Raw genomic sequence first — 24,852 nt, 5'->3', positions numbered from 1 at the left:
AACGGCCCTTCTCAGAGAAAACGTAATCCACAGATTAGATAGACCCAGCGCTCAAACAGCACAAGCGTAGGCAGAGAGGGTGAAGAAAAAAAAAATAAAAAATAAAACAAAACCCGAGAAAAGCACGTTGGCGCACGTGACCGAAAGCAACCAATGGCGGCAGCCGTCACTGGAGGTTAGAGAAGCTGCAATAGCGACAGCAGCGGCGGTGCCAGTAGTAGCTGCAGTAGCAGCAGCAGCAGCTGCCTGGGAGACTGGAAGAGGAGGGAGGGGGGTGGGAAGCGAGCAGTGGAGGGAGCCGCGGAGTGAGCTAATCCCTCGGTAGAGGCAGCTGTGTCGGAGAGTACAGCCATGCCGAATAAAAACAAAAAGGAAAAAGTGAGTTTTGCCCGGGGTGGGGGCGCCTTGCAGCCGGCTTTCGCTGGGGGCGGCGAGCGAGGGGGGCTGGGGATTGAACTTTGGCGGGTGCTGGGGAGGGGAGAGAGAGGCGGAAGCTCGGGGCCTAGCCCCTGGGCCGAGCGCCACTGGTGCTGAGGTTGTGAACTCGCAGAACTTGCCTGGAAGTATTTTGTCAGTTAAGTGTTGCTGCTGATGCTGAACCGCGCTCGGGTTCATTCGGCAATCTGGCTCATCTGGCTGGGAGGACCGTGGGGGGGACCTTCAGTTGGCCTTACTGTATCGGGAGGGATTTTTAGCCCGCTACGCTCGGGAGTTTATACTTTAACGCGGGGTCACAAGCTATCCCTTTTATTTATTTTTGTATTCTGGGTTTTTTTGTTGTTGTTTTTTTTTTTTTTTCCATAGTCGCCGTGTTTTTCCTACTTGCTTTTGGGCGGAGTCCTAGCATTTCCGCATCAGCATAAAACTGAAGCGTGTGTCTTTTTCTTTTCTTTTCGGAGGTGTTTTTTGTATGCTCTGTCTTGAAGAAAATAGGTATATTAAGTTATGGCTTTCATAAGGACTTCTGAAAGAAAACTGGAAATATCCAACAAACATGTTGTATTCCCGATCAGTGCATTATATATAGTACAAAACATTTTAAGATGCTGTCAAAATTGTAAGAGCCCTTATACGTGACTGTATTTATCTGTTTGTTTTCTATAGTGTTGACAGTTAATTTTATCTTTCTTAGAAGGGTAAAAAAGGAATATTGGGCTTTTATTGCAGTTATACAACTTCTGAATGTATTTGAACTTTGGTTAAAAAACCCAGTAGATGCATCATTTATGTCAAATAATGCCTCATGAAACACAGTAGAAAATATGTTCCTTAACTTTTATCTAACTTATTTATAGGAGCCTCCAAAATCAGGGAAGAGTGGCAAGAGTGGCAAAGAAGGGCAAGATAACCAAGAACATGAAGTATGTAGAACAATTTAAATTGCATCTTTAATTTCTCCCAAATAGAAAGTTGTGTGTCAGAACTCTGAGAAACTTTTGGAACTTTAAATATAACAAATGTTTTGTAAAATTTTCAGAACTAGAGAACTAAAATCAAGTTAATTTTGATTTTCTGCTATTAAAGAGAATGATCATGCTACTGATTTCCTTTATTATTTTTTTCTTGTATGTATTTCTCTCTTCTTTCCATGACTATGAGCCATAGTCTTTGCTCATGTAGACACTCCCTTTATCAAGCTGCATAAGGGTTTTTAATCGCAGACTCCTTCAGTAGAAGCTCTGACGCTCATAGGAATTTTATGAACATTTAAGATTTTACTGTAATAGTCTGCGATAAAAGGAGGCCGGAATTATTTTATCTATGTATTAGTATATCAGTAATTCCAAACCTGTATTGGGGGAACCTCAGCTAGTCAGGTTTTCAGGATATTAGCGAATTTGCACGAGATTGATTTATATACGTTCCCTCTTTGGTATGCAAATCTATGTCATGCATATTCATTAATATAATTATGAAAACCTTACTAGCAGAGATTACCCCCAGGACAGGTTTGGGAATCACTGGGTGTAGGTATTGAACTTATATGAACATGCATCCATTGTTTACATATGTAAACATAGATTTACATGTATTTAATGTTTTTCCCACTGTGTTCTGTCCTTTTTTGCTAGTATTCTTGTACTGTAGGCTTTCTTCTTTTGCAAAAATTTCAGCCCCGGATTATCACAAGAGGTTCTAGTTTTCAGGATGGTTCCCATAGGGTTTATTCCTAAAATAAGTGTTATCTTTATTGCCATTTTGAAAATTTAAGAAGAACTTGTGCCAATATTATACATTTTTATGTTTTAAATACAGGGCACTAGCCCTAGCTGAGGTCTTTCTCCTTTTTTAATTTGGAATAGCTTAAAAAATACTGTACAATAGAAATTATGGGCTCCTTTTGCAAAGCTGCGGTAGAAGTTTCTACTGCGGGCCGGCAAGGAAAATGCTCTGACTTTTATTGGAATTCTATGAGCGTCAGAGCATTTACTTTTCCAGCCCTTGGTAAAAATCATCACAGCTATGTAAAACCCAGCGTATATTTTGTTTGTGTTTGGGCAGTGTTCCTCTAGTTTTTAGAATGGCCAAGCTATGCAAATGACCTTTTTCTGGAACCAAATAATTCATGAATATTAAATGTGGACTCCTGAAAGTCATCCTTACTCCAGGATCAACTTTTCGTATCTTTTAGTATGTGCTTCTTGGAAGAAGTAATCAGAGGAAGTGGATGGAATTTGATATAGTTCCTTTCTGTAGTTACAATCAAAGCAGTTTACATATATACATATTTTGTACCTGGGGCAATGGAGGGTTAAGTGACTTGCCTGGAGACAGGAGGAACTGCAATGGAATTGAACCCAGTTCTATTGGGCTACTCTTCCACTCTTTAGGATTTGGGGTAATATTTAATACATTGTTATAAGTTGTAGTTTTTGTTGTCTTATGCTTAACCTCCATTTTATGTTAAAATGATAAGTAATACACTTCTGTAAGAATTGTTATTGGTTGAATTGTGTTTTTGACATACATTATACATCAGTTTAAGCAGGGAGCTTACCGCATATACTCAAATATAAACCAGGATTTTTGGCCCAAAAATGGGGGTCCTGGTTTATATTCGGCTCAGCACCCACCTAATGACTCAGACTTATTGCAGGCCTCTCCCTGCCCTGTCCATCATACTTCTCTGCCACTGGAATCCCTGGTGATCCAGAGGTGTAGCGGGCGGGAGCAAGCTTTCTGCGCTCCTGCTCCGCTGCTAACCCGGTCGGTCGCTACCGCGAGTTCCTCTGCTTGGCGCTGAGTGGCTTCCTGAATAGCTTACGTGAATTCTCACAAGAATTTGCAGGAGCTATTCAGAAAGCCACTTAGCACTGAGCAGCAGCGCCAAAGTGCACTCTTACTCGGTACCACTCAGCAGCTGAAAAAGGAACTGCGTCAGCGACTGACCGGGATAGCAGTGGGGCAGGAGCGTGGAAAGCTCGCTCCTGCCCGCTACACCTCTAGACCTCCAGGGATTCCAGCGGCAGAGGAAGTACGATGGCCAGGGTAGGGAAGGTGGGACAGTATAGGGAGGGAAGGGGGCTGGGTGCATAACTTGAGGGAGGGAAGGGGACTCGGTACAGAGCCTAGCAGGGTCCTTGAATATCAAGCCGCCCGACTTTTATATTCAACCATTTTTCCTCCTTTTTGGGGAAAAATGGGTGTCTCGACTTACATTTGAGTATATACGGTAATATTGTCTTTCGGAAGTCCAGCAAGATACAATCCAACCATTAATAATTGCTACAGGAGTATATTGCTTATTTGCCACTTATTATCTTAACTAATTTTTCATAGGTTGTGTGGGACATTCCTTTTACAAAAGAAAGTAATTTTTTTGCAGCATTTAAAGAATGCCATATTAGTATCCTACGATGGGGAAAGTAAGTCACAAATATGTAAATGAAACAAAAATGTTCCTGGGTCCTAAAGCCATTTCCTTAGTTATTCATTTTTTCATTCTGAATTAAATAGCCTTCCAGTATGCTCATATTTATGTACATATTTACCATGTATGAGACATATCTCCCTTTTATCTACATAGCGTCGAGCATGTTGAGCCATTCGAGATCGGGATTAAATACCATCTAAAGAGCTGTATATGTACAGCAAGTAATTTTAAGATCTCTTGAGTTTCCTTCTCAGAATAAACAATGCCCAATTTACGCATACAAAATAGTAATGCGGTTCTTGGTAAAGAACTTTTCTTAATTTATTGGGATTTATTAACCATCTTTGTGAAGAGATTCATCCAAAGTGTACAGCAGGTACAGCTTAACATAAAACTTATGATTCTGTAACAGCCTAACAATAGTGAAATGACCAAATATATACCTAAATACAATAACCCTCCCTTTTACAAAATGGTAGCGCGTTTTTTAGCGTCGACCATGGCAGTAACAGCTCTGATGCTCATAGGATTCCTATGAATGTTGTAGCTGTTACTGCTGCGGCCAGTGCTAAAATAGAGAGTTGCGCGGGGACAGAAATCCCACCTGTCCCCATGAGGAATCCCCTCCGTCCCCACCCGTCCCTATAAACTATAGAAATAGTTATTTCATTTAATTATGCTACTGAATTAAAGGCTCTGGTAGATAACCATTTACAAATAAGCAAAAAGACTTTACTAATTTGGAAATATTAATTGGGAAGAATACATACTTTGTAAACGGGTTTCTATCAGAGCCTCTAATGTTTATAAATTTTTATCAACACAACTAATATACTACTTTATCCTAAAGCAAAAAAAAAAAGAAATATAATTTTTTTCCTACCTTTGTTGCCTGGTTTCTGCTTTCCTCATGTTCTCATTCAATTCCTACCATCCACTGTCTCTCTTCTCTCTGCGTCTTCCATTTGCTTTGTTACTGTGCCTCTCCCTTTCTCCCCCCCTTCCAAATTAGTCTGGCACCCATCTTCTTCACTCCGTTCCCCCCATAGTCTGGCATCTCTGTCTTCTTCCCTGCCAGCGACTTCTCCCCAGTCTCTCTTCCCCATTTCCTTTCAGCGTCCTTCTCCCTCCCATCTTCCCCATGTCCTGTCAGCGTCCTTCTCCCCCCCATCTTCCCCATGTCCTGTCAGCGTCCTTCTCCCCCCCATCTTCCCCATGTCCTGTCAGCGTCCTTCTCCCCTTCTGTCTTCCCCATGTGCTTTCAGTGTCTTTCTCCCCCCCTCTGTCTTCCCCATGTGCTTTCAGTGTCTTTCTCTCCCCCTCTGTCTTCCCCATGTGCTTTCAGTGTCCTTCTCCCCCTCAGTCTTCCCCATGTGCTTTCAGTGTCTGTCTCCCCCTCTGTCTTCTCCATGTGCTTTCAGTGTCCTTCTCCCCCTCTGTCTTCCCCATGTGCTTTCAGTGTCCTTCTCCCCCCTCTTTCTTCCCCATGTGCTTTCAGTGTCCTTCTCCCCCCTCTTTCTTCCCCATGTGCTTTCAGTGTCCTTCTCCCTCCTCTGTCTTCCCCATGTGCTTTCAGCGTCCTTCTCCCCCCCTCTGTCTTCCCCATGTGCTTTCAGCGTCCTTCTCCCCCCCCTCTGTCTTCCCCATGTGCTTTCAGCGTCCTTCTCCCCCCCCCTCTGTCTTCCCCATGTGCTTTCAGCGACCTTCTCCCCCCCTCTGTCTTCCCCATGTGCTTTCAGCGACCTTCTCCCCCCCTCTGTCTTCCCCATGTGCTTTCAGCGTCCTTCTCCCCCCCTCTGTCTTCCCCATGTGCTTTCAGCGTCCTTCTCCCCCCCTCTGTCTTCCCCTCTGTCTTCCCCATGTGCTTTCAGCATCCTTCTCCCCCCTCTGTCTTCCCCATGTGCTTTCAGCGTCCTTCTCCCCCCCCTCTGTCTTCCCCATGTGCTTTCAGCGTCCTTCTCCCCCCCCTCTGTCTTCCCCATGTGCTTTCAGCGTCCTTCTCCCCCCCTCTGTCTTCCCCATGTGCTTTCAGCGTCCTTCTCCCCCCTCTGTCTTCTCCATGTGCTTTCAGCGTCCTTCTCCCCCCCTCTGTCTTCCCCATGTGCTTTCAGCATCCTTCTCCCCCCCTCTGTCTTCCCCATGTGCTTTCAGCGTCTTTTCCTCTCCATTCCACCTTTCCTCCCTTTCTCCCTCCCTGCCCCTTAACTTTGTGGCGCTTCCCTGCCCGACTGACAACAGAACAGGTCTGGTCCAACAAACCTCCCTGCCCTGTAGCCGCAAATCTAAATTACCTTCTTACAGCAGCTGGAGTATTGAAGCTGCTGTAAGAAAGTAATTTAGATTCGCGGCTACAGGGCAGAGAGGTTTGTCGGACCAGGCCTGTTGTTGGTCGGAGGAAGTGCCACAAAGGTAAGGGGACCTGGCCGGCTGTGCACCCACCCCCCCATGGCTGCACCCAGGGCGGACCGCCCTCCCCGCCCCCCTTGGTACGCCACTGCCGATCGCAGCACACAGCCTATCGGAATGGAAGTCTTCCCAATGTCAACGCTGATGTTGGAGGGAGGGCTTTGCTTAAGCCCTCCCTCCGACGTCAGCGCTGACATCGTGGAAGACTTCCGTTCCGTTTGGCTGTGTGCTGCGGCAGGGCAGGTAGAGAGAAGACGAGTCTCGCATCCAACCCCGCAGGAACCCCGTGATCCTAGGGGGCGTCCCCACGGGATCCCCGTCGTCCCCGTTCCCGTGCAGCTCTCTATGCTAAAAACGCGCTCCGGTTTTGTAAAGGGGGGAGTTAAGTGATGTAAACTTAGAAATGGCTTATTGAAACTTAATAATAGGATTTACATGACAGCATAATAAATATACACATTTTAACAGCATAGCTGAAGAGCCCTATAACAGAGAAATGATAAATGTTTGTAAAGTACCATAATAAGCAGTATAGAAGAATATTCAATTAACAAAGATATAACCTGATGTCAGCATGTTACCAACGAAACACCAAATAAGCATTCATTAGAACATTTGAATAATATAGATATATTGTAGGAAAATATTAGCATCATAAGACATTACTATGTAGCTGAGGTCCAAGTACAGATATATAGATGGGGACAAAATGGGTAGTACAAAGTCACTTGGGATACATAAATGAGTGGCTGAACTTTGATGCAAGTTCTATGTACAGTCACTGATTCTAACCACCCTGGACTACTGCAACATCATTTACATGGGTATACCTAAAAAAACTGTGAGAAAATTAAGAATAGTGCAAAACACGGCGGTCCGCCTAATGTTCTGACTAAAGAAAAGCAAACACATTAGTTCCTACTACAAACTGCTACACTGGTTGCCAATGGAGGCACGAATAATATTCAAATTCTCTTGCTTTTGCTTTAAACTGGTGTGGAGAATGGCCTCTACCTATCCCTTACCACATTTCGAGCTACACATCCCCACGAGGACAACCAGAAATTGCAATCTTTTTGCCTATCCAAAGATCACTGATTGCAAATACAGGTCCTTTCTCGACAGAACCTTTAAGTTTCAAGCTAGCAAACAGAAGACCTGGATATGTAATTACATCAACAGAGCCAGGTCGATCTATGGCGCATTTCGGAAAGAAATTAAGACAACTCTGTTCGATAGATTTATCTTCTAGTCAGATACTCCTTTTAAAACTATTAACAACAGGTTGATATTGTGTATTCTCACTAATTATATTCTGTATTCACTGACTGTTCAGTGACATCTTCCCTATTTGTATTCTGGAATTCACTGGTTGTCCAGCCCTCTTCACTGTAACATGTTGATATTGTGTTTCTCACTAATTGTACTCTGTAATCACTGACTGTTCAGTGACATCTTCTCTATTTGTTTTCTGTAATTCGCTGATTGTCCAGCTCTCTTCACTGTAAACCGCCTAGAAGTCGCAAGATTGTGGCGGTATAGAAAAAATAAAGTTATTATTATTATATTAGGAACTGGTCTAAGTTACAGGGCATGCAGCCAGCTGGTTCAGTATGGAGTGAGTGAATAGCTAAATTTTCACCTGCTTTCTGAAGTAGAGGTAGTTTTGAGTTAGATGTAGTCCCTCTGGGAGTAAATTCCAGAGTGTGGGACCTCGCTGGCGGTATCGCATTATACATTTTCTTTTCATGGGTGTACAGATAGTGATAGAGGGCTATGTTTCTATGACTGTCTGAATTCAAGAGGGCCTGGGATAGGCACGTGGGATCTCTTGGAGATAGAAAGAGATAATGGTTACTGCGGATGGGCAGACTAGATGGGCCTTTATTTGCAGTCATGTTTCTGTGTTTCTATGTTTCTAACTTTATTCTCCAAGTGCTCTGGCCCATTTTATCTGAGGACTTTGAAAATCAAACAAAGTTTTAAATTTAGCCCTATAAGGTACTAGTAGCCAGTGTAAGCTTTTGAAGGAAGGGTGTGATGTGGTCTTGCTGCATCTTATCAGTCATGGTGCAGCATTCTGAATTAGTTGGAGCTGGTGTAAGCTAGTGCTGTCCAATTCGGGGGGGGGGGGGGTGGAATTTTTCAATTCGATTTGGCCTATTGAATTAATTTTTTTGAATCGATCCACTTTTCCTGCCCAATCGGGCATTTTTTTTTTTAAATTTTTCAAACAGCCTGGCGGGTTTATTTTTGTAGCTTCTTCACCCACCCCACACTCCTTTGCCCTTTCTAACTCGATGCCGGTTCTGTGGTATAAACAAAACAAAAAAAGACTTTTCCTCTCTCTTTTAGGTCCTAGCTCACACTTTCTGTCTACCAGTTCTGACAGGATACATATTTCAAATTTGACATATTGTAATCACAAAACAGAAAATAAACTTATATTTTCTACCTTTTGTTGTCTGGTCATTTTATTATTCAAATCATGTTGGTCCCAAGCTCTGGTTTCTGTTTGCCTTCTGTTAACTTGCTTACCAGAGTCTCCTGCCCATTTGATGCTTTCTTCTTTCTTCGTGTTTACCATCCATCTTCCATCACTGTACCTTCCCTTCCGCTGCCATATCCAACATTTCTTTCTCACTTTCCTCTCTCTTTTTCTCTTGTGCCGTGGGACAAATCTCTCTTCCGTTCAGCATCTTTCCCCTCCTCCCCTCTATCATTGGCAGCATTTCTTTCTCTTTCTCCCTGCCTTCCACCCTATGTCTAATATTTCTCCTCTCTTCTCTATGCATGTTTCCCTCCCCCCCCCACCATATGCAAGATTTCTCCCTCTCACCATTTTCTACCCCTTTGTTGCATCTTTCCCTTCATTTGTTCCACCCCATATCCAACAATTCTCCCCCCCCCCCTTTTCCCGGTGAGACCTCAACATTCATAAGAACATAAGAATAGCCTTGCTGGATCAGACCAATGGTCCATCAAGCCCAGTAGCCTGTTCTCACGGTGGCCAAAACCCAAGGAATAGCAATATTCCATGCTACCGATACAGGGCAAACAGTGGCCTCTTAAAGCAGCAGCCTGTCAGAATTTCCCCCAGCGGGGCAGGCCAGTAGAAACCTGTTCAGTGCACTGCCTTTGCCCGCCATTGCTGCTGCCACTTTAGAAGGCTTGGAGGTATTGTCAGAACTCACTGATTCAGTGAGTCCAATTTTTCCAGCAAATGAATCTATTTGAACCGGTGAATCGGGCAGCACTAGTGCAAACTCTTTTGGTAGACCAGTGTTCAGGGCGTTACAGTAGTCCAGTCATAATGTTTTTGCATTGACCAATGGTCAGACTTGTTTTTTCAGTATATGCAGAGAGACTTTGTAAGTGCCGCGTGCAAATTTCTCTTGTGCATATTCATTAGGGATATCTTGAAAACCCGAGTGGCTGGAGGTTCCCCAGAACAGGTTTAAGAACTACTGGTCTATGGTGCCAGATGAGTCTGTGTGATCTAGAGCACAGTTCTTCAACCCGCAGAAAATTCCTGCCGGTCCACGCAGGACAGGCGAGATCAACTTCTTCAATTTCCTGCTGGTCTGGCAAGATCGAGGAGCGCAGGGCCGGAGAGATAATGGGAAGCCTCAGACTGTGCTTTCTTCCCTCCCAGCGGCTCTCCTTACAAGCACAGCGATTCAGGAAGGAAGCCTTGGAGCTTTTGCTGAGTCGGGCCGCCTCTGATGATTCAACTTCCGCTTTCCTGGACCTGGAGAGGGAGAAGGAGAGATGCTGCTGGGAGGGGAGAAGGGAAAGGAATCTGGGAAGCTGCTGGGTAAGGGGGGAAAAGGGACAGCTGCTACTGGACCTGGAGGGAGGGAGAAGGAGAGATGCTGCTGGGAGGGGAGGCGGGAAAGGAAAAGGAAGAGAGTTACTGCTGGACAGGGGGAGGAGGGAAGGGAGAAGAAAAAAGGAAGGAAACAGCTTGCAGGGAGTTTAGAGGAAGGGAAGGGGAGAGATAGGAATGAGATGGGAAGGGGGGTCGGCAGAGAAATTGAGAGGGACAAAGATGCTAGATCTGGTGTAGGAGAGATAAAAATGAAGAGAGCAGTGAAGCTGGAATGAATTGTGTAAAAAGGAGAGAGGGGCATAGGCTGGATGGAAAGGGGAGAGGGGCATAGAAAGAAGACAAATACCATATGGAAGGGGGAGAGGTCAGACAGTAGATGGAAGGGGCAGACGCTGGAAGGAAGAGAGTGAAAAGAAGATGAAAGCAGAAACCAGAGACAACAAAAGGTAGAAACAAATAATTTTATTTCTATTTTGTGATTAGAATATATCAGATTTGAAATATATATCCTGCTAGAGACATAACTGGGGACTGCAGTATTCTGTTAGCATGATATTTCTATGAATTTGGCTTGTTCAGTTTTCTTGATAGTAGAGGGGATATATGTGAAGGGGAGGGGAGACAGGGGTTTTGTTGGTCCGTGCTCTGTATATTTGTATTTATAAAATCACAATTGTTCAGAATATTGTTTCTTTTTATACTTTAATAAAATACGTTCAATATAAAATCATAATTGCGGCTTGTGCAGATGGGATCAGATGATTTGCGGGGACCGAGCTTGCGGAGATAGAGCGTAAACGGGGTTTTTAAATTTTAGTCCTATTAGTTTGCCGGTCCACAAAATAATTCTTTTATTTCTGCCGGTCCACGGGTGTAAAAAGGTTGAAGAACACTGATCTAGAGTAGTGTTCTTTAACCGCCGGTCTGCAGACCGGTGTCAGTCAGCAGAAATTTCCTGCTGGTCCGCAGGGCCATCACATGCATCGGGCCTGAGACAGTGTTCTTCAACCGCCAGTCCGTGTTGTGATTGATGCGGCATAATCTTCGGGCTGGCTCCCTCTTCCTCACTGCTGCAGTGCACAAAGCCGCGGGCAGCAGCTCCTTCGTCCTGCACCTGAAACGGAAGCCTTCTCTCTGACGTCGCAACGTCAGAGGAAAGGTTTTCGGATGAGGCGTGGGACGCGCGAGGAGCTGCTGCCCACGGCTTTGTGCACTGTGCCAATGAGGAAGAGGGAGCCAGCCTGAATTTAACGCTGGGGGCGGCATAAAACGGCCAGGCGGGAGCAGGCCAGAAGGTAAGTCACAGAATGGAGGGAGGGAGACGACAAAGATAGGGGGAATGATTTTATTTTTAAATTTAGTGATTGAATTGTGTCAATTTTGAGAATTTACATCTGCTGTCTGTATTTTGCACTGTTTTGGAAGAAATGCATTTGTTTCTTTTTCTCTGGGGTTGTACTGCATGCAGAGTCTTTCATCTTAGGGTTTGTTTGTATATATTAGTACTTTTAGTTTTTGGTCCTGTATTTGCATGGGGTTATCTGTTTTCTGGTAGGAATGAATGTTCAGAAGCATACAGTGTGCTTTGTGTAGTTTAATTTTGTGATTAACCATTATGTGTTGTTAATAAGATTATATTGTGTGTGTGCTTGTATATATGAAAAATGAATGGAAAAAATGGTGTTACAATTAGTACTATTATGTGGGCGGGGTCTGGGGTGGAAATTGGGCAGAGATGGTGCCGGTCCACAAAATAATTATTTTATTTCTGCCGGTCCATAGGTGTCAAAAGGTTGAAGAACACTGATCTAGAGAAATTAGACTGATTTTTGATGATCTATGAGGGTGGTTTGAAAAGTTTGTTAAAAAAGCAAGTTAAACATCGTATTGAAATCTCCATCATGAATTATACATTTAGGGCTCCTTTTACTAAGCTGCGATAGCGGTTTTAGTGTGCGCAGAATTGCCGCACGTGCTAGATGCTAACGTCAGCATTGAGCTTAGCGCAGCTTAGTAAAAGGAGCCCTTAGTCCAGTGAATTTCCAGTTTTTTTGTGAGCTATTTTTTCTATGATCCAAAAAAACTGGAAATTTGCTAGACTAACCCCCTTTTCTATTAAATTGCGCTAGCAGTTTGTAGCATGGAGGGCCGTGCTGAATGGCCCGCGCAGCTCCCTACGCCCATAGGAACTCTGAGCCTTGGGAGCAGCGCGGCTCACTGTGCTAAAAACTGCTAGTGTAGTTTAATAGAAGAGGGGGTTAGTGTATAGCTCATGATAGAGATTACAGTATGATGTTTAACTTTTATAACAAAATTCAAAACACCCTCCTTGTATGTGATATAAAATGGTGGTTGAGTGTCCGTTAAGGGATATTTCACTAGAGTGGTGTTGACGAAAGCCGGTTTGATTTGGATGGAAAGTTAGCCTCTTAACAGATTTTCTGTTTTTCTGCGATCTTTGCATAGAATTGAAGGCTAGAGATGGGATGGTGGCTAGCACAGTCAGTTGTGGAGAGATTGGTGTCTTTTAATTAGCCATTATTCATTAGAAGTTTACAGAAATGAGGTACAATGCCTTGTGAAAAGCTGTTTGGCTATCATAGAATGCAGGAAAGGGGCGGAAATAGTGAAGTGATGTTTAAAAATAATAGATGGGATTGGGTCATGAAATTATGAAGTAAGCTTCATGGATGAGACTAAGATGGAAAGCTCAGAAATAGAAGGAATAAGTACTTGTATACAAGTAAACCACTTTGTATATATATCCACAAAAAATTCTGTATTTCCCGCTCCACCAGTCCCTACCCCATCCGAACCAACAATCTCTCCCAACAAGTCATTCTCCAGAATGCTTTCGGACTTCATAAGAACATAGAAGTTGCCCCCGCTGAGTCAGACCAGAGGTCCATCTTGCTCAGCGTCCGCTCCCGCAGCGGCCCATCAGGCCTAGTGCCTGAACAGTGGTCCCTGATTAATTTTGTAACTTGCATAGAAAAAATAGACAGGGACAGATTTTTCAAATTAAGGGGATCAATAAGTACAAGGAGGCACTCAGAGAAATTGAAAGGGGAGAGGTTTAGAACAAACGCCAGGAAGTTCTTTTTCACACAGAGGGTGGTGGATACATGGAACGCGCTACCAGAGGATGTGATAAACAGGAGCACGGTACAGGGGTTCAAAGAAGCTTTGGATAGGTACTTGGAAGACAAAGGGATTGAGGGGTACAGATAAGAGTAGAGGTAGATTATAGGGATGGGATTAGAGGTAAGTTACAAAATTAATCGGGGACCACTGTTCAGGCACTAGGCCTGATGGGCCACCGCGGGAGCGGACTGCTGAGCAAGATGGACCTCTGGTCTGACTCAGCGGGGGCAACTTCTTATGTTCTTATGAAGTCCGAAAGCATTCTGGAGAATGACTTGTTGGGAGAGACTGTTGGTTCGGATGGGGTAGGGACTGGTGGAGCGGGAAATACAGAATTTTTTCTGGATATATATACAAAGTGGTTTACTTGTATACAAGTACTTATTTGGACTATGGGGAATGTTTGTGTGTAGAGCATAGGGCCAAATAGGGCATTCCAGATCAATCTGTTATCCCAGGACAAGCAGGCAGGTATTCTCACTAGTGGGTGATGTCATCCGACAGAGCCCCGATACGGACGTCTCACAAGCATATTTTGCTTGAAGAAACTCAGAAGTTTCGAGATGCCCGCACCGCGCATGCGCAAGTGCCTTCCCGCCCGATGCTCCGGGCGTGTCTCCTCAGTTCTTTTCTTTCCGCGGAGCTGAAAAGTTTTACTTCAATTCTGCGCTGACTGAATTCCTGTTTTTTGCCTTCTAATTGCCGCGATTTTGGGTTTATTTTACTCTTTATCATGTATTTTCTTTGTTTTTATTCTTTAAAAAAAAAAAAAAAAATGTTTTCTTCCGGCGAGTCGGCCGGGTCGGCCACGTGGCTCAGGCCCCGCGCCTTCGATCTCGCGGCGGAGCTTTTTCGGCCTATGTCCCGGCCAATCACCGGTTTTAAAAAGTGTAGCAAGTGCCAGCGCGCGATTTTGCTGACGGACCCGCATCGACGTTGCCTGCAGTGTCTTGGGCCAGAACATTTCCCGAAATCGTGCCGGCCTTGTTCCACTCTTACAGCGCGAGCGTTTAAGCGGCGCTGTCTATTGTGGGAGTTGATGTTCAAGATGGAGGCTGCTAAGGAACCTTCGACTTCGACTTCATCGGCCGCTTCGCCTGTCCATGCGAAGCCAGCGCCTACTCCTGCTACTCCTGAAGCCGGCTTCGTTCACTCCGGCTTCGGCCCCGAGTTCGACACCGGTGCCTGTCCCCGTCTCCTCGGCTCAGGTACTGCCTTCCACCATTCCACCCGTGGTCATTAAGATGCCGAAAGCTTCCAAGCAGAAACACTCGGCCACGAAGGAGCGCGAAGACCGTGCTGGAGGACCCCCTTTCGGTGTGGATCCCTTCATATCGGCTTCGCTACGGTCCCTCTTGGAAGCTCAGTTTGTCGAGCTCATGCAAACTATGGGACCCAGGTTGATTGCCTCCATCCAGGGTGACCTCCCGGTCCCGATTCCGGGGGGCGGACCGCCCCCTCCTCCTCACCGGTCGATCTCGCTACTTGGCGAGAAGGAGCGACGTAGGGCGGCCGGTCCCTCGAGGCGGGCTTCCTTCAGCGACATGCCTCCTTTGGAGCCCATCACGCCTCCACGCCAACAGGGCGGGAATCCTCCTGTAGGGAATCGAAGCCCTGGGCATAGCAAGTCTCAGGAAGAGTTCTTCCGCACCCCATACCAGGCCTGGGCTGCGTCGCGTGAAGCGTCGATCATTCAGCCTCTTCGATCTACAGCTTCGAGTCCCATTCACTCACTGGAAGCTTCGGGGGACCATGCGAAGTATCGTCATTCTCGCTCTCCCTCCAGGCACCGTGAGGGGCATCGGTCCAGGCATTCATCACGGCACTCCTCGCGCCACTCTGAGGTTTTGCCGCAGAAGAAGTTGCCACGTCTGGGGTACTCTTCCTCTGACATGTCTCCCCCGGAGGGGCCGGAGTACAAGGAACCGTCTACCTCTTTTTCTCCCTATCGATCCCAAGTCTCTCTGGATCCTGAGGCCTCAACTTCGTCCAGTCCCTCTCGGAGACCTGTACTGGCAGACCAGTTGTCTTTTTCTTCTTTTCTCCGACAGATGACTGATGACTTGGATGTTACTTTGGACACTGAGTCTCGATATTCTAAAGAGTATCTCGACACCATGCACTTGCCTCACCCTCCTGCCGAGTCTCTTCGTCTGCCTCTCCATAAATTGCTTGATCAGACATTTATGAGATGTTTTGAGACACCTTATTCTATTCCTGCAGTCCCGGGCAAATTGGATGCACGATACCGCACAGTCCATCACAAGGGGTTCGAGGGCTCTCAACTCTCTCACCAATCCCTGCTGGTCGAATCCTCCCTCAAGCGATCTCATCCCTCCCAGGTGTATGCCTCTGTGCCACTGGGTTGCGAGGGCAGGACGATGGATAAGTTTGGGAGAAGAATCTACCAGAACTCGATGATGGCTTCCCGAGTTCTTAATTATAATTTCTACTTTGCATCTTATTTGGAGTTCTTCTTGCCTGTACTTCGAAAATTTACTCCCTACATCGATTCTCAGGCTCGATTTGAATTTGAGGAAGTGGTAGCCTCGCTTTCCCAGCTTCGTCTCCAGCTTATGCAATCCTCGTACGATGCCTTTGAGCTTTCGGCACGTGCTGCTGCCTGTTCCGTGGCCATGCGTCGGTTGGCATGGCTTCGGACCATTGACATGGACCCGAACCTCCAGGACAGGCTTGCCAATGTGCCTTGTGCGGGAGCGGATCTGTTTGACGAGTCCATCGAGACTGTGACGAAGAAGCTTTCTGACCATGAAAAGTCTTTTCAATCTATCCTTCGGCCTAAGCCCAAGCCTCAACAGTCTCGGCCTTCGAGACCGCCCTTGATCTATCAGCAGCGTTACACTCCAAGGCAGGCTCCAGCTGCGAGACAACCAGCGAAGAGGCAGCCTCCTCAGAAGGCTCCACAGAAACCTCAGCCGCCGGCTGCACCCAAGGCTACTCAGCCTTTTTGACTCCATCCCAGGGAGTATAACCGACCTCGTTCTGCATCCCCCTGTTTTTCCCATCGGGGGTCGCCTCCACCATTTTTATCATCGATGGGAGGCTATTACCACCGACCTCTGGGTCCTTTCCATCGTAAGAGAAGGATACTCTCTTCAATTCCATCGGGTCCCTCCGGACCACCCTCCAAGAGAGTATCCTTCCAACTTGACACAGACCGCCCTCCTTCTTCAGGAAGCTCAAGCTTTGCTCCGGCTTCGGGCCATCGAGCCGGTCCCGGTGGACCAGCACAACCGGGGTTTTTACTCCCGGTACTTCCTCGTCCCGAAGAAGACGGGCAACCTGCGACCCATTCTGGACCTTCGGGTCCTCAACAAGTTTTTGGTCAAGGAGAGGTTTCACATGCTGACCCTTGCTTCTCTCTACCCTCTCTTCGAGCAGAACGACTGGTGGCGATGCGCCGGTTGGCCTGGTTGCGGACCATTGATATGGACCCGAATCTTTAGGACCGCCTGGCGAACGTCCCGTGTGCTGGGGCGGATCTGTTTGACGAATCCATCGAGACTGTCACGAAGAAGTTGTCTGATCACGAAAAGTCCTTCCAATCAATCCTTCGGCCGAAGCCCAAGCCTCAACAGTCTCGACCTTCTCGTCCACCGTTGATTTATCAGAGGCGTTATCAGCCGAGGCAAACTCCTCTTGCGAGACAACCGGCGAAGCGTCAGCCTCCCCAGAAGGGTCAGCCCAAGTCTCAGTCGCCGGCTGTTCCTAAGACCACACAGCCTTTTTGACTGTATTGTCGAGGGCATAACCAACCTCGTTCTGCCTCCCCCTGTTTTTCCCATCGGAGGGCGCCTCCATCATTTTTATCGTCGATGGGAGGCCATAACAACCGACCTCTGGGTCCTTACTATCATCAAGGAGGGATACTCTCTTCATTTCCATCGGGTCCCTCTGGACCACCCTCCAAGAGAGTATCCTTCCAACTTGACTCAGACTGCCCTTCTTCTCCAGGAAGCTCAGGCTTTGCTCCGGCTTCGTGCCGTGGAGCCGGTCCCGACGGACCAACTGAACCAGGGGTTTTACTCCTGCTACTTCCTGGTTCCGAAGAAGACGGGCGACCTTCGACCCATTTTGGACCTCAGGGCCCTCAACAAATTCCTAGTCAAAGAGAGGTTTCGCATGCTAACGCTTGCTTCTCTCTACCCTCTCCTCGAGCAGAACGACTGGTTATGCTCTCTGGATCTCAAGGAGGCCTACACTCACATTCCTATTCATCCGGCCTCCCGCAAGTTCCTCAGATTTCGGGTGGGACATCTGCATCTGCAGTATCGAGTGCTTCCATTCGGCCTGTCCTCGTCTCCCAGAGTCTTCACGAAGTGTCTGGTGGTGGTGGCCGCTGCATTCCGGAACAGGGGTCTTCAGGTGTTTCCCTACCTCGACGACTGGCTCATCAAGGCCCCCTCAGCTCCAGAGGTCATTTTGGCGACCCTGGCTATGATTTGCTTCCTGCAGAGTTTAGGCTTCGAGATCAACTTCCCCAAATCTCATCTACAGCCTACCCAGTCCCTTCCCTTCATCGGGGCGGTCCTGGATACCATTCGACTCCGAGCATTCCTTCCTCCTCAGCGCATGGATGCTCTTCTTCATCTCTGCCAGTCTGTGTCTTCTCGCCAGTCCATCTCAGCGAGACACATGATGGTCCTCCTGGGCCACATGGCCTCTACAGTTCATGTGACGCCTTTTGCCAGACTCCATCTCAGAATTCCTCAGTGGACCCTGGCTTCTCAATGGACTCTGGCTTCTCAATGGACTCGGGTGTCAGACCCGTTGACTCGACACATCATAGTCACTCCTGCTCTTCGGTAGTCTCTACTTTGGTGGGTTTGCTGTTTCACACTCCTCCCCACCAGAAGGTTCTCACAACCGATTCCTCGACCTGTGCCTGGGGGGCTCATCTGGATGGCCTTCGCACTCAGGGGTTCTGGACCAGTGCGGACCGACTCCATCAAATCAATCTTCTGGAGCTCAGAGCCATCTTCTATGCTCTTCAAGCTTTTCAACATCTGCTTCACGACATGGTGGTCCTCATTCGCACAGACAACCAGGTCGCCATGTATTATGTAAATAAGCAAGGGGGTACGGGATCGGCCTCCCTCTCTGCCAGGAAGCTCTCAGAGTCTGGGATTGGGCGGTTCGCCACAACGCCTTCCTCAAAGCTGTCTATATTCAGGGGAAGGACAATGTCTTGGCAGACAACTTGAGTCGTCTCCTTCAGCCTCACGAATGAACTCTCCATTCCAACCCCCTTCATCAGATCTTTGCTCAATGGAGGACGCCTCAGATAGACCTCTTTGCGGCTCCCCATAACTTCAAACTGCCTCAGTTTTGCTCCAGGATCTACACTCGTCATCGCCTCGAGGCAGATGCCTTTCTGCTGGATTGGGGGAATCGCTTTCTGTATGCGTTTCCTCCATTTCCTCTCATTCAGAAGACTCTGGTCAAGTTGAGATTCGACCATGCCACCATGATTCTGATAGCTCCTCGGTGGCCCAGACAACCTTGGTTCTCCCTTCTACTTCAACTCAGCAGCAGGGAGCCGGTGCTTCTTCCAGTGTTTCCTTCACTACTTACTCAACATCAAGGTTCACTACTTCATCCCAACCTGCAATCTCTCCACCTGTGAGCTTGGTTCCTCTCAACGTAACTCCTCACCAGTTTTCACAGGCGGTGAAGGATGTCTTGGAGGCTTCCAGGAAGCCTTCTACTCGTCAATGCTACTCCCAGAAGTGGACTAGATTTTCTTCATGGTGTGTTTCCAATTCCAAGGAGCCTCAGCGAGCCTCCCTATCCTCTGTATTGGACTATCTTCTACACCTGTCTCAGTCTGGTCTCAAGTCTACATCTATACGAGTCCACCTGAGTGCTATTGTGGCTTTCCATCAGCCTCTACAAGGGAAACCTCTCTCTGCTCATCCTGTGGTTTCCAGATTTATGAAAGGACTTTTCCATGTCAATCCTCCTCTCAAACCTCCTCCAGTGGTTTGGGATCTCAATGTTGTCCTTTCTCAGCTTATGAAGCCTCCTTTTGAGCCTCTCAACAAGGCTCCACTTAAGTATCTCACCTGGAAAGTGGTTTTTCTGGTGGCCCGCACGTCTGCTCGCAGGGTCAGTGAGCTCCAGGCCTTAGTGGCGGATCCACCTTTCACAGTATTCCATCATGACAAGGTGGTCCTCGGCACTCATCCGAAATTCCTGCCTAAAGTGGTCTCTGAATTTCATCTCAACCAATCCATTGTACTTCCAGTGTTTTTTTCCAAAGCCTCATTCTCATTCTGGAGAATCAGCTCTTCATACTCTGGACTGTAAACGTGCTTTGGCTTTCTACCTGGATGGCACCAAACCACACAGAACTGCTCCTCAACTTTTCGTCTCCTTTGATCCAAACAAGTTGGGACGACCTGTATCGAAGCACACCATCTCCAACTGGATGGCGGCTTGTATCTCTTTCTGCTATGCCCAGGCTGGATTACCCCTTCCCTGTAAGGTCACAGCCCATAAGGTCAGAGCAATGACAGCCTCTATAGCCTTCCTCAGATCGACACCGATTGAGGAGATTTGTAAGGCTGCCACTTGGTCCTCGGTTCATACCTTCACCTCTCATTATTGTCTGGATACTTTCTCCAGACGGGATGGACAGTTTGGCCAAACAGTGTTACAAAATTTATTCTCCTAAGTTGCCATCTCTCCCACCATCCCACTGAGGTTAGCTTGGAGGTCACCCACTAGTGAGAATACCTGCCTGCTTGTCCTGGGATAAAGCAATGTTACTTACCGTAACAGTTATCCAGGGACAGCAGGCAGCTATTCTCACGTCCCACCCTCCTCCCCTAGGTTGGCTTCTCGGCTAGCTACCTGAACTGAGGAAACACGCCCGGAGCATCGGGCGGGAAGGCACTGGCGCATGCGCGGTGCGGGCATCTCGAAACTTCTGAGTTTCTTCAAGCAAAATATGCTTGTGAGACGTCCGTATCGGGGCTCTGTCGGATGACATCACCCACTAGTGAGAATAGCTGCCTGCTGTCCCTGGATAACAACTGTTACGGTAAGTAACATTGCTTTCTGACACTGTCTTCATACTGAGTTGTACAGCACAATTAGCTCGGATTCAGAATGATCAAACCTGTCTCTCAGTTCCTTTGCAGACAAAAAGTATGTGAGCTGCAAATATTCATAACATTGAGTGGGTGGTAGCTGATAATCTCTTTGCAAGTCACTAAATGTAATCAGTATACCATTGTCCTATATTTGAACTAAGGCTTTAAGATCTCTCTTCCTCCTTTGTTAAAAAACTGAAGACTGTAGGCCCGGCTGGCATAGCACATTATTACAAACTGGGGTCAATGAAGCTACATTGCTCGTAAGGGACACCCTTTTCCCTAGCCTTAACATTAATGATGATTTTCAAAAGGAGAACAATTTACAAAGCCTGCTGTTTTGCCTCCTGGCAATCCAAAGTAAGTCTATATAATAGGGGTGGAGTCTACCAGGTGCTGTTCTATATCCTATTCATTTTTTCTATTGCGCTGTAGTGACCTGTTCCATAGCCCATCTATGCCAGGTGTCTTATTGATACCTTCCAAGATATCATCAGTAGAGATCTGCATCTAAGGAGCTCCTCTGCTATGTAAGGGAAGGAAGTGTTGTTTCTCTCAAATATTGCTCAGTCATGGAAGGTTTAATTCTTGAGTACCTGAATGTAAACCACTTATGCTACAAGAGGTGTATAAATAGTAATCTAGGGACCTTTTATTATACTATAAAGGTCCCCATAATCAGCAAATTGTCTTCTAATTTGTACTGGTTGTACCAGAATATCTCCAGTTCTCACTTTTATTCTGCTTGAATACCTTTCAACTTGCAGTTTTCAAGGCCAAGTCTACCTGTTTTGTTTCCTCATGTTGCTTTGCTGTTTAAGTCTTGAGATTGTACTCATCTCCTCTCCTCTTATATCAGGGACTCTAAATGTCTTGCCTCCAAAGTTCCTTTAAAACTTTGGAGTGAACCAGATTCTCTATGTAACTTCTCATGAATTGTTCTTTTGAGTTTTTCATTCATGAAGCCTTACCTATAAGAATTCCTTGGAGACAGACCATAGTTATAAATTCTTCATATTCAGATTGAAATGAAAGTACAGTACTCCTCTTTTTTTATTTTTTCCAACAGTGGAGGAGTAGCCTAATGATTAGTGGACTGATCTTGGGAGAACTGGGTTCAATTCCCACTGCAGCTCCTTGTGACCTTAGGCAAGTCACCTAACATTCCATTGCCCCAGGTACAAAAACAGATTGTGAGCCCACTAGGAACAGAGAAAGTACTTGCATATAATGTGTACAGTGCTGCGTATGGTTAGCAGCACTATAGAAATGATTAGTAGTAGCAGCCTGTGAATATTCTTCTAATATTGCCTGATTTTTCAGGTGAGTTATTTAACGCTCACCTTATTATCCTCTTTCTTCTTGTGAGGCATTTCAAAAGTGAATCATGGGGCTTGGTTGAACTAGGTCAGAGATCAGCAACCTTTTAAAAGCAAAGAACCAATTTATCCTAAAAATTTGACCCAAAGTTTACAAAGAGCCACAATGGGTAGAGAAGGGTTTGAGATATCCCAGGTCTCTCACTCTCGTCTCTGCACCTCTCTTCCCTCCCCTGCCCACCCCTTTCCCCAACCTATAGCCAAGGTTCTCTCCCCTCTCCAGGCCCTGACCCTTTAATCTCCCTCACAATCCCACCTCCGGGTCTACTGAGGTACCTGATGGTCCAGCAAAGGTGTGGGGTGTTTGTGGCAGGAGCGTGTCTCTCTTTCTCCTGCTCCACGCAGCTGCTTTTTAAAATGACTGCTTTGACCTTTCACAGCTGCTCGTGGCATTTCCTGTAGTACCATGAGCTGCCATGAGAGGTCGCGGCAGATATTTTAGAAGGCAGCCATGGGGAGGCACTCCTGCCATGCAGACCCCCCTGCTGGACCACCAAGTACCTCGGTAGGCCTAGGGGGGGGGGGGGGTCGTAAGGTTGGGAGGGAGATTAAAGGGTCGGGGCCTAGAGTGCTGCAGCCACATGGCAGAAGTGCCGCATGTGTCTTGCGAGCCGCAAATTGCCGACCCCTGGACTAGGTGATATTACCAGTGCCAGCATCAAGCAACAGGTCATTAGTTGTACTCCTACCTAGATTTATCTATTAGACTAGAAAATGATGTGACCATAGAATAAATAAGAATAATCTTTATGAGTTAGATTACTGATGCATTGTGAATTTTTCATCCAAATCTCTAGAAGATCAGAACAAAAAGGCCCTAGAATGTAGCGAAGTGCAGAGTTCATATCTTGTGAGACATCCTCAGTTGGCATAAGTATGTATTGCAGTTCCTCCCTATGGTTATAAGGCCTTCTTTGAAGTTAGCTAAAGAGACTTTAAAGATTAGGTTTCAGAAAAGTGATCTAGTTGTTATTAGTTTTGTTTAATTTAACTTTCTGTACCACTTTTTTGGCAAGCAGGACAAAACAGTGAACAGACTTAAAAGAAATTAGAAAGGAACTACAATGTAAAATAGAGCAAGAACAATGCAAATAAGATTAAGATTCTCAGATGCACTAGAATGGAGGAAGCAAAGAGCCCCCTTATGACATTCTCAAGTAGGCTTCTGAACCTCCGGTATCTCTGGGGCCAAAGAGTTGTGAAAAAGTAATCCTGTTCATGTTTTTCCTTCCTGATGATTTAAAAAAAAAAAAAAAAAGTTTCACTGATTTTTCTAAAGGTGTGAGCATTGATTAGAACAGCAGCAGGTTTAATGGTGGAGAATTAACTTTTTGTTTTGGGCTCCCTTTGCTCTGCTATTCTCTTTCAGTTTATGTCCAAAATTAGTAGACCATTTTTTTTTGTATTGTTTATCTGGCAAACAAGGGTTTTGATGAATCTCCTGTACCATAATATCAGCTTGTAGTGCTCAGCTTCTTGGAAGAGCAAATTTCTTTGGAGGGGCAAAGTCTCCAAATGGGCTATTTTGTTGCATGTCTATATTTCAATTTTACCAAGCCAGGCAGTGGAATAAACATACAGAGTATCTAGCAGTCACAAACATGTGGAGAAAAAAGCCTCAAACTTAAGTAGTGGCATAAATACAGAAACTTGTAGCTGCCTTCAATCTTTACCATGGCATAAAAAAGCTCCACAGAGAATTTGCTCCATATCTCAAAAAGGTCCAAACCACTGTCTGAGCTCAGGAAAGTTATAAAACATTTATTTTTTGCTGGAAAATCAAACACATACTATATTTTTCGCTCCATAAGACGCACTATTTTTTCCATCCAAAAGTGGGTGGAAATGCTGATGTGTCTTATGCAGTGAAGATATAAATTTTTAATAATAATAATAACAGCTTATATACCGCAATACCGTGAAGTTCTATGCGGTTTACAAAGATTAAGCAAAGGTACAAATTGAAAGAAGGTTAATAGGACAGGAAATCCATTTTTGAGGAGAGAGTGATCAATAGAACAAGTTAATCGCTATAGAGGGGAGAGAGAAGAGAGGATCAGTTGTCTAGATACTTTAGGAACAGGTGTGTTTTCAGATGTTTCCTAAATTCCTCATAAGTAGTGGGCGAAAGCAATTATTCTAGGTCTTTACCCCATGATGTTTCTTGGTGCGAGAGAAGATGTTCATGATGTTTTTTCAGTTTACAACCTCTCACTGGGGGGGAAACGAAGTTGGAATGTGAGCTTCTCTTGTGTCTGTTGGCTGAGAAGATGAAAAGGTCAGTTATATATTTAGGGGTAAGTCCGTGTAGTGCTTTGAAGCAGAAGCAGGCAAATTTAAACTTTACGCGCGCCTCCATTGGCAGCCAATGCAGCTGCCGGTAGTAGGGTGTCACGTGGTCAAACTTCCTCAGCCCAAAGATCAGTTTGACCACTGCATTTTGCATTAATTGTAAACGCTGCATGTTCTTTTGGGAAATTGCTAAATAGGCGATGTTACAGTAGTCAAGTAGACTCAGTACGAGGGATTGGACTAGGGTTCTGAATGCCGCTGTATCGAAATAAGCTTTAATGGATCTGAGTTTCCAGAGAGTGAAAAACCCTTTCTGATCAAGGAGTCCACCTGGTCTCTCATGGTTAGGCACTGATCCAAAGTTACACCTAGTATCTTTATGGTAGGTTGGATAGGGTAATTAAGATTATTGATACATAGTGGTGATTTGGTGTCAAGCGGATGTGGCGAAGCAACGAAGAAAGTTGTCTTTTCTGAATTAAGTTTGAGCCTAAAGATTGTCATCCAGTGCTCCATCACGTTTATGGCTTCTGAAGCTTTAGGAATAGTTTCAGAGAGAGAATTAACGAATGGGATGATGATCGTAAAATCATCTGCATAACTAAATAGTTTTATCCCTAACTGGGTTAGCTGCGTATATAGTGAGGACATGTAGACGTTGAAGAGCAATGGAGATAGCGGAGACCCTTGTGGCACACCAGATGGATTGCTCCAGGTATCTGAAAGTTCATAATTAAAACGTACTTGATAAGTGCGGGACATAAGGAAGCCACGGAACCAATTCAGCACCTCGTCCCTGATACCAAT

General features: G+C 45.9%; 1 protein-coding gene across 1 annotated transcript in view; it reads left to right on the top strand.

Annotated features, from left to right (window-relative positions):
* The first annotated feature begins 212 nt into the window (after nt 1-212).
* Nucleotides 213-24,852, top strand: part of PPP2R5C (protein phosphatase 2 regulatory subunit B'gamma) — a 322,861-nt gene continuing 298,221 nt past the window's right edge. The window contains exons 1-2 of the mRNA XM_033953398.1: nt 213-378; nt 1,296-1,361. Coding sequence (XP_033809289.1) covers nt 352-378; nt 1,296-1,361 — 93 coding nt within the window. The 5' untranslated portion in view covers nt 213-351. The remainder of the gene's footprint in view (nt 379-1,295; nt 1,362-24,852) is intronic.

This window comes from Geotrypetes seraphini, chromosome 7, assembly GCF_902459505.1.
Source record: "Geotrypetes seraphini chromosome 7, aGeoSer1.1, whole genome shotgun sequence".
Taxonomy (NCBI): Eukaryota; Metazoa; Chordata; class Amphibia; order Gymnophiona; family Dermophiidae; genus Geotrypetes; species Geotrypetes seraphini.
Note: the sequence above shows the minus strand (reverse complement) of the source record. Positions and strands in the feature narration are given on the sequence as shown.